The sequence below is a fragment of the Tachypleus tridentatus genome, chromosome 7, assembly GCF_004210375.1.
Source record: "Tachypleus tridentatus isolate NWPU-2018 chromosome 7, ASM421037v1, whole genome shotgun sequence".
Lineage (NCBI taxonomy): Eukaryota > Metazoa > Arthropoda > Merostomata > Xiphosura > Limulidae > Tachypleus > Tachypleus tridentatus.
In genome coordinates, this window is record NC_134831.1 from 78875539 (window position 1) to 78885757 (window position 10219).

The 10219-nt window shown below is 34.3% G+C and overlaps 1 protein-coding gene across 2 annotated transcripts; it reads right to left on the reverse strand.

Annotated features, from left to right (window-relative positions):
* Positions 1-6183: 6183 nt before the first annotated feature.
* Positions 6184-9264, reverse strand: LOC143256045 (DNA damage-inducible transcript 4-like protein). Of its 2 annotated transcripts, none has more exons than XM_076512658.1 (2): positions 8731-9264; positions 6184-7295 (listed from the first exon to the last, which is right to left on the reverse strand). In XM_076512658.1, exons 1-2 carry the CDS (start codon positions 8906-8908, stop codon positions 6838-6840), a joined length of 636 nt encoding a protein of 211 aa, XP_076368773.1. In that variant the 5' UTR covers positions 8909-9264; the 3' UTR covers positions 6184-6837. The 2 variants fall into 2 exon arrangements, with proteins under 2 accessions (XP_076368773.1, XP_076368774.1); XM_076512659.1 differs by having other exon boundaries at positions 8590-8783.
* Positions 9265-10219: the final 955 nt, after the last annotated feature.

Below are 10219 nucleotides of genomic sequence, written 5' to 3' on the forward strand. Positions count from 1 at the left end.
TTCAGGTATCTATCTAGGTTACAACAGACATCTGAAAAAGGACATTGCCCGAAACGTTGTATCGATAATAGTATATATTAAAACACAAATGTTTGTAATTAATATTTTTTTTATTTTCGATGGTTTACCCTAAAATATACTTCTTGTATACCTACCATGTGGTTGTATTACCCAACATTATACAACAGCGTATTTTGAACAGTTCTTTGTTATAGTACATACAAATATAGTTTTCAGAATTTCATCTTTCTTTTGTGTGGATGTTAGATAAAACTATAAGGAATAATTCATTAAGCGAAACCTACCCTCAGAAACCTGATTTGTTTTAAATAACCCCAAAAAGTTCAAGTTCAATATATTGTGTTGAAATTAATAATAATCGAAGTTTATTGACAATTATATATATTTATATAAAGTACAATACAGCTTTGATAAACAGGGTGCTTGACAATGATAAATGAAACATTATCACGAACATAAAAAAAAACTAAAATGTGTAATATGAGTAATATTGAATTTCCGCTCGTTGTTCAAAGAAAGAGTTATTATGTAGATAAAAGGTACTTTAGAAACTTGCGAAATAAACCTCAGTGGCACAACGGTAAAACTACGGATCTAGAATGCTAAAATCAAGGTTTCTACATACGTAGTAGGTACAGCACAGATAGCTAGTTCTTTGTGTAGCTTTGTGCGGAACTACAAACTAACAAATAATAAGCCCTAGCGAGTAGAAACGTTGCTAATTGTACCGATACACAAAGAACATCCGACGTGAGTGAAACGTTCTATTTGTTTGTTTTAAGCGTAAGGCTACACGAGAAACTGTTTTTGATGTGCTCACCGAGGGTTCGTGAAAAGACTGTTTGCCAGTTGAACAAGGAAAAATCTCTTTAAGTCTTCGTTTTTTTGTATCAGTCCTGTCTTACTGTTTTAACTATCACCTTTTTTTATTTCTATGGTATGTGACACGGTACCCAAATATTCGCTGTCACAACTTTGATGACGTCTAACGATTAGTCAGTAAATTTAAATATATATATATACAAACTAAGGTATATGTATGTGAGTTTGAGTTTTTTTATTGCAAAGCCACATCGGGCTATCTGCTGAGCCCACCAAGGGGAATCGAACCCCTGATTTTAGCGTTATAAAACCGCTGTACTAGCGGAGGGCAGTATATGTACATTAAAAAAAAACACAGTTTGCTTTACATTAAACAGAATTAGAAATGTGTTCCGATATGATCTAATGGTTAGCGTGCGACACTGTAAATCTGAGGTTCCGTGGTTTCCACTTTTGGGCCGAGGGTGCATTATATGTTAAATCCCACTATCCGGTCTGACAAGAGTGGTCTCAAGAGTTGGCAGTGATTGGGGTTGACTTGCTTTCTTCCCTCTAGCTCATTACTTAAAAATTAGGGACAGCTGTCCCTTGTGTAGCTTGGCACAAAATATAACAAATAAACTTTTTTTATTTTCATGTGTTTGCATCCTTTCTTACGGTTCCTTTTCCCCTGACATCCTGTGAACACCCATAACCGGTTTTGAAACTAACAGAGTGTGACGTTTCGGCTTAGCAACAACAGCTTTTGGAGGAAAAAAACAAACAACAAAGACTGAAGACCCTAGTAACAGAATCATAAAGAATATTACGTACGACCATGTGACCTTTTATTCAAGCATTGTTGTAAGGGGACGACCCACCCAAGGCAGCACAAAATCAAAACTATTATTTACATAATGAAATGGTGACCGTGACAGTGGTACAGGCACATAAGGACTTCTTTTCTTTAAGGCTCACGGTATAACGAAGTAAAATAATAACCAAAACTTTATTATTCCTTCATTTTGCAACTGATAAGAACACCGCTAATGAGCGTTCCTTATTACAATTTGGCCTGGCATGGCCAAGCGCGTAAGGCGTGCGACTCGTAATCCGAGGGAACTCTAGTCTTACACTGCTAAATTAGGGACGGCTAGCACAGATAGCCCTCGAGTAGCTTTGTGCAAAATTCCAAAACAAACAAACATATTACAATTCAACAAAGGTTCATGACGGCTCGAAACAGCCGAGACTGCAATCTCCAAACACTATCCTAAACTTACTTTATAACAGTTTTAAGTGCCCTCCAGCTAGTTCACTCTTTTCAAAATCGCCGAAACGAAGTCGTAAACTTCTCGGTTTCCAAAACAAAGGACAAGTTAGAGTTCGTTTGTTCTAAGTTTGTTCATGTTTAGTGTTTTAGGCGTTCTTCGTGTTCAGTCAGGCAACCAGTTTCGCAAATTATCAGTGCTATACAAACTGTTGCTTTCTTCTATACGATTACCCATGAAAAAAGGTTATTCTATTATATACATTAAAGATGGCTAGGGCCTGATAACTGAAAACTTGGATGTCACGTGATAGGTGGATAGCTTGCTATGACCTGACAACTTTAAACTTGATGTTATGTTATAGGTGGACAGTTTGCTTTGACCTGACAACTTTAAACTTGGTGTTATGTAACAGGTGGATAGTTTGCTGTGACCTGACAACTTCAAACTTAGATGTAATCCGCTAGCTTTAATGTTGGATATGACCTGATAAATTTAAACTTGGATATAAGATGCTAAATTTAAATTTCAGTTTTTAAGATTGTCTTGTGGAAGGGACATATTGGTAGTTTTTCTACGAATAAATTAAAAATGCAATTTTTTGTGACGTACATAGGGAAGTTATCAGGTATTTTAACAGTGTTGAAATATATACGCATGTTTCATTAAAATAGATCCCTACTTCAAAATCTATACGTATGTTTCATTAAAATAGATCCCTACTTCAAAATCTATACGTATGTTTCATTAAAATAGATCCCTGCTTCAAAATCTATACGTATGTTTCATTAAAATAGATCCCTACTTCAAAATCTATACGTATGTTTCATTAAAATAGATCTATACTTCAAAATCTATACGTATGTTTCATTAAAATAAATCTATACTTCAAAATCTATACGTATGTTTCATTAAAATAGATCCATACTTCAAAATCTATACGTATGTTTCATTAAAATAGATCCATACTTCAAAATCTATACGTATGTTTAATTAAAATAGATCCCTACTTCAAAAGATACACGTATGTTTCATTAAAATAGATCCATACTTCAAAATCTATACGTATGTTTAATTAAAATAGATCCATACTTCAAAATCAGATACTATGAAATTTCCAATCTCACATATATTGAATGAAAAATACGAAAACAACACAAGCAACATAAAACAGTTAGTTTTAGTTCTAATGATCAAAAACGAGATTCTTAAAATGTGTTAATATGTTTTCGATTCCCTGTTTTGGCCAAGACAAAAAAGATAATAAAATGTGAATTCGCACTAAGATGAAGAAACATTTTTTTTTGGGGGAGGATATAGCATTTATTTTTATTTTTTCAGAATTATTAAGGGATCGTTTAGGTAGCGCACAAGAAATATATATTTTTTTCATATTTGTAAGACTAATTCAAATCAGTGTGCAACTTGGTATGCAAATGAAAAACAATAATGTTTTTTACACTAAAACATTTTTAAATTTTTATCGAGACCTTATTTTCATATCCAGAAAATTCTGAGTCTCACATCATCGTAAGGTCATAACATGTTTTGTTTAGCAAGATCCCCGCTAGTACAGCAGTAAGTCTACGGATTCACAACACTAAAATCAGGGATTAGATTCCCCTCGGTGGGCTCAGCAGATAGCCCGAAAGCACACTTTAGAATATTAAAACTACATCTTATAACAGAGAATTACACAATCATCTTCCTTAACAAGAGAAAAAAAAAATTGTTTCCATCAGGTAGTGAGTCCAACCATGACACATAAAACATGAACAAATATTGTATTCTTATGCTATAGAAATAAATCGTAGTAAGGAAGACTCAATGTTCCGCTTTACCATAACAAATGATATATTTAGTAGTTTCACAAAGCTTATGATTCATAACTTCTACATTTTTTAAAAAATATCAAAAACTATTGTGAACAATTCTACACCAGTCATCTTTTTTTACTTACATAACAGCTCTGACATGATTTAAAGTAGCAACTTAGGTTTTCGTATTCAAGCGTGTTAAGGCGTTCGATTCGTAATCCGAGGGTCGCGGGTTCGAATCCCTGTCGCAAACATGCTCACCCTTTCAGCCGTGGGGGCGTTATAATATCACGGTTAATCCCACTATTCGTTGGTGAAAGAGTAGTCCAAGAGTTGGCGGTGGGTGGTGATGACTAACTGCCTTCTCTCTAGTCTTAAACTGCTAAAGTAGGGACCGCTGGGTCACATACAGCCTTCGTGAAGCTTTGCGCGAAATTAAAAACAAACAAACATATTCTTGCAACACATTTGCAAATGGCTAAGCCTGGAATATTTCGTTACAGAATACCCCCCCACTTGAAAAGCAGTATGCCTGTAGATATACAACTCTAGAAGCTGAGTTTCGATACTCGTAGTAGGCAGAACACAGATAGCCAACTCATTGTGTAGCTTTGTGCTTAACTTCAAACCATTGTTTGTATTTGAATTTCGCGCAAAGCTACATGAGGGCTATCCGCGCTAACTTCAAGCAAACAGAATAAAATAACGCAGAAACAAGTTAAAGCTATTTCTGTAAATTTCAAGATATAATACAGACATTTTCTTCAAATCTCTCTTTTGTTTTTGTGTGTACTCTATTTCTATATTTTAGCACAAAAACGTTGCACTTGTATACAAACGGTAAAACGGTATGTGCCTAAAAATGATCGATTTTTTTTCGATTTGTAAAATGTTGTTTAACCCATCAATAATATCGATAAGCTCGAAGAAACATCTCCGTATTCCTTCCTGGAATATTTTAGAAGTCTGCACGTAAGCATGAAGTGTAGAATTTAATCGTAGTCGGTCTTGCTACAAAGAACTAACAAATTGTTTTTGCAAGGAAGCCACAATGTCCGGGTTGCACCCAAGTGATAACACCTTATATTTAAAAGAACTACAGAAAAACCCGTTAGTGTTTCACTGAGCTCCATTGATTTTTGTGAAGGTAAAAATTTAAAAATATATATGTAAAAACTGTATGAAAACATTTAAATATATTTATAAAATGGTATTGTATTGTTGTTTCTCTGTCTCGGTGGCTCAGCGGTGATCTTCGGTGTTTATAACATTAAAACTCGGGGTTTGACTCTCGTAGAAGGTACAGAATAGACAATTCTTTGTAAAAACTCTGTGCTGAAGAACAAACAGTTGTTTGTCATATTAAAAACTTCTCATTTGACATGAGTTGTAAAAGACAAATTAAGTTTTACAACGTAAATAATAGAAATTTAGGCAGTGAAAGTTTGTGAATAAATTTACAAACACTAAGAAATGGTAAAAAATTAAAATATAGTAGATATGTTATAACGTGAATTGAAAACAAAATATTCTACTTGCTGTATTTTGCTTAAGCATATCCTTAATGTTTAATCTAATAGATACTAGATGACGCTAAAGAGTTCCTAAATTGCACCGCGCCTAATTTATCATTCGAGATTGTACAGCGGATTAGCGGTTTAACGATTATATTATGGACTTTTTTCCTTTTCATCAAAGATAGAACCGAAAGCATAATCGGTGGCATAGAGGCCTAAAATATTTTTAATTGGTTATATCCTCTGCTGTTGACTGAGGTTTTGCCCGTTAAAGACTCACGAAAACTTGGTTAGCAAACCAAAGAAATATAGTTAGGTCTAGTTTGAATTTCGCGCAAAGCTAATTTAGCAGTGTAAGACTGGAGAGAAGGCAGCTAGTCATTACCACATATCGCCAACTCTTTTACCAACGAATAGTGGGATTGACCTTACATTACAACGCCCCCACGCTGAAAGTGCGAGCATATTTGGTGTGACGCGGATACGGACCCGCGACCCCCGATTACGAGTCGAGTACCTTAACCACCTAGCCATGCCGGGTCACGAACAGTCGGATTGACCGTTACATTATTACGCCCCCTAGGTTGAAACGGCAAACATGTTTGGTGTGACGGGGATTCGAATCCGCGACCCTCAAATTATAAGTCTAGTGCCTTAATCACCTGGCCTTGAAATTATGTTAAGAACTGTTACACTTGCTAGAATATTTTAATTTTTTTTCTAGATTTATAGTTATAGGTACAACACAACTACTTCTTTCTTATAAAAAATTTTATTTTGATCTAAAATATGACAGTTACTGTAAAATACTGCCAAGACAAGATATTGCTGCACAAAAGAAGGGCTAACAACCAATGTAGGCACCGTTACAAGAAAACTGAAATCGTTAGAAAGTAATAATAATGAAAGATGGATGTAAGTAAACTTCTTGTATGTTATATATCAATTTCACTCATTTTTGGCAAGACTAGAATAAATAACCTTATTTAAAAAAAGCAGTGGTTGTCGAAACATAAATTAAACATTGTCGTTCTAAACAGCTTCGAGTACAAAATACGACAGTTGACTAGTCCAAACAATAAAAACAATATTTCTCACATGCAGTAGAAACACAACTTTGTTTGTTAACATAAAACGTTTTGTTAATATCCATTGTTTATATTACATTACTTATAACTTGAAAAAAATTACTGTTTATATAGCGGTACAGATCACAGTCCTTCCTTCACGCACGAAAATAGTACATATACAATGATTAGTGTTTGTGTACAACAGTGAAATATAGTTACAGCTGAGAATTTGAACCAAATTATTCAGGAAAACCCGGTCCAGCGGCTTTCTTATATTTATTAGCTGAGAAAACCTCATACGTAAGTTTCTTCAACACGCATGCTTGTACACTAGGAAGTGTTAACAGGACAGACTGGAGGAACGGTAGAGTTTCTTCTTGTTTAACATATAATTTTCACTAATGACGAGAGGAGAGTTTCGGCCGAAACTCTTGAGCAGTCTGGCAGGTATTAGATGTCGTAGGCTTAACCAGCTACTACAGTCTTGCTTGAGAGTTAACACGACTTCAAAAGTCGCAACGGTGTCCGGATCACATTTAACCTTACCAATCCGATGGCACGTGCTCTTTTCTTCGAGATTTACGTATAAAACGCATCCTCGGATTCCACATGGCTCCTTTTCTGACATGCGCAGAATATCGTGTACAATCCGCAGTATGAGATCGGATGGAATTAGCACTTCAGCACACTGCAGATATTTGTCCTTAGCTTCTTTTAAACAGTTTTCTAACTTCTGGGAAAGGAGTTGACACTTGTTGTCTAAAACGTCGTCTTCCCAGAGACCTGATAAGAAATCGTCTGCAAAGAAAAAGGAAATATACATCAATTAAATAACATATTAAAATCTACAATAACGTATATATCTTATCAACTAAATAACATATTGAAATCTACAATAACGTATATAACTTATCAACTAAATAACATATTGAAATCTACAATAACGCAAACATCTCATCAACTAAATAACATTAAAATCTACAATAACGTATACATCTTATCAACTAAATAACACATTAAAATCTACAATAACGTATATATCTTATCAACTAAATAACATATTAAAATCTACAATAACGTATATATCTTATCAACTAAATAACATATTGAAATCTACAATAACGTATATAACTTATCAACTAAATAACATATTAAAATCTACAATAACGTATATATCTTATCAACTAAATAACACATTAAAATCTACAATAACGTATATAACTTATCAACTAAATAACATATTAATATCTACAATAACGTACACATCTTATCAACTAAATAACATATTAAAATCTACAATAACGTACATATCTTATCAACTAAATAACATATTAAAATCTACAATAACGTACACATCTTATCAACTAAATAACATATTAAAATCTACAATAACGTACACATCTTATCAACTAAATAACATATTAAAATCTACAATAACGTACACATCTTATCAACTAAATAACATATTAAAATCTACAATAACGTACACATCTTAGAAATTTTCGTTTAAAAATTAGTTCGATATCTGATAAAACGAGAATATAAATTAAACTTTGGTTGATTAAATCTACGAGTATATTTGTGTTTGTTTTTATAGCATAGTCCCTGATTTTAACGTTGTATTGTTTCTTCTTGAATTTCGCGCAAAGCTACACGAGGGCTATCAGCGCTTTTAGCGTTGTAAATCCATAGACTTACCGCTGTCCAACGGAAGACTAAATCTACGAACCAACGAGTGAAAACAAAGATATATTATCACAACTACACAGGATCTACTATATCAATATCAAAGCTCACTGAAGCCGATTAACATACGATAGAAAAAGTGATATATATATATATCATCCGTTTTCATAAACAAGTGTTAGAGTGTTAACCGGATTAAGCAAGTGAATTGCGTTAATACCTAAGCAAATACGGTTTCTAGGTAAGAATTAGTAACATACTATTATTATTATTATTAGTTTGTTTGCCCATTAGCGGCGCTACATTATCATTATTGTTGTATTTTGGATTAACTATACTAGCCTTGAAGACGATCTGAAGCTAATATTGAACGTATATGGAGATTTTAATTGTTTAACATACTCACCACGTATTTCATTCAGCGTCATTCTTATCACGTTGATGTTTAGGCAGATCATTGTTAACTGTTTCAACTACGATTAAAGTCATACATTCCTAAACGAAATCTAATAATTAAATAATATAAAACTGTGTGATGAACACTAACCATTCGTGTCGACCCAGGATGTTGTGGTATCATGGAAACCCGGACTTCTAAGAGCTGGATTCCCGTGAAGACCGTTGATTGTCAAGTTAACTTGCTGATGAATCATGTCGTTGAAATGATTGCTTGTCCAGGCTGGCAACTGGTGAGTTTTGCTACAAACGGCTATACTGTTTGCCATGGTAAAAATTATACTTGCAACTGAGTTGCTACGACAGTAATATGTGAAAGACAAGAAGTAGAGAAGCCGAATCTCCCACGACTCGAAGTTCTCAAGGAATAATGTCGACTGACACAAAAGCAAAGGAAACAGCTGATATTAAACCATCGATAACCACTGCGATCTGAACGACCAATCATAATCAAAGGTGTTACAACGCTAACCAATCAAAGCGTAAGAGTAGCGCCTAGCAACTGAGAGCAAGGGAGACGCTGAAGTTCGGCACGTGCAGACCATGGCTTGCTGGTGAAGACCAAGGGCAGCTAATCGCTTATAACTAAAAGCGTCTGTCGCGAGCACTGAAGTGAGGGAGATCTGTTCTATTGAAAACACCAAGCTATTCGAGAAACTTCTAAGCTTTCGCCTTGCATCATGCATGAACACAGCTGTTTTTTAAACAATGTAAATGTTTCTATTTTAAAATTAATTAAACGACCTCACCGACTTGAACAAATGAATACGATCTAGTTTGGTAAATTAACATCAATTTTTATTATCAAGTTGTTTTTTATTTGTTTACCGTGAGTTCGTGCAATTTGCCAATCAATGGTTAAAATGCAACGCAACATACAAGTATGTATATTTCAAAAATGGCTTTTTAAGCTTGAGCGTGGTATATTCATTTTACTGTTATGAACATTTTGTTTGATAATAAATGTTCCCAAATTGCGTTCTTATGCAAATAATTTTTTTTTTTAAATGAGAGGAAACTGAAACATAAAAATGTATTCGGTAGGTATGGAAAAAATTATGCTTACATATATGTAAATTTTTTGTTTTAGTTAGTGTATGGATTTGTGTATGTGTAAATTAAAATACATAACTAACGGAAAATTAAGAACAGGTGGCGATTTGGTTTGGTTTGGTTTGAATTTCGCGCAAAGCTACAAGAGGGCTATCTGTGTAAGTCTAGAGGGAAAGCACCTAGTCGTCACCACCTACCGCCACCTCTTGAGCTGCTATTTTACCAACGAATAGTGGAATTGACCGCACATTATAATGCCCCACGGCTGAAAGGGCGAGCATGTTTGGTGTAGCAGGGATTCGAACTCGCAATCCTCGGATTACGAGTCGAGTGCTTTAACCACCTGGCCATGCCAGGCCATAGGTGGCAAACACACATGTTTTGTAAAGTAATAATTAACCAAGTAAGGAATGAAGAAAATATACAATTAAATAGAAATGTATTAAAAGTGCAATTGAATTTGCTTCCGGGTAATAGTTTACAGCGTTGTGTGCATCACATATTTCTACGATAGCACTTATCTGACC

Bases quoted from the DNA above. Each gene is read 5' to 3' on its own strand.
- LOC143256045 (XM_076512658.1), bottom strand. From the start codon at position 8,908: ATGGCAAACAGTATAGCCGTTTGTAGCAAAACTCACCAGTTGCCAGCC. The intron at 7,296-8,730 runs GTTAGTGTTCAT...TTTTCTTTGCAG, and splicing joins ATCCTGGGTCGACACGAATG to ACGATTTCTTATCAGGTCTC.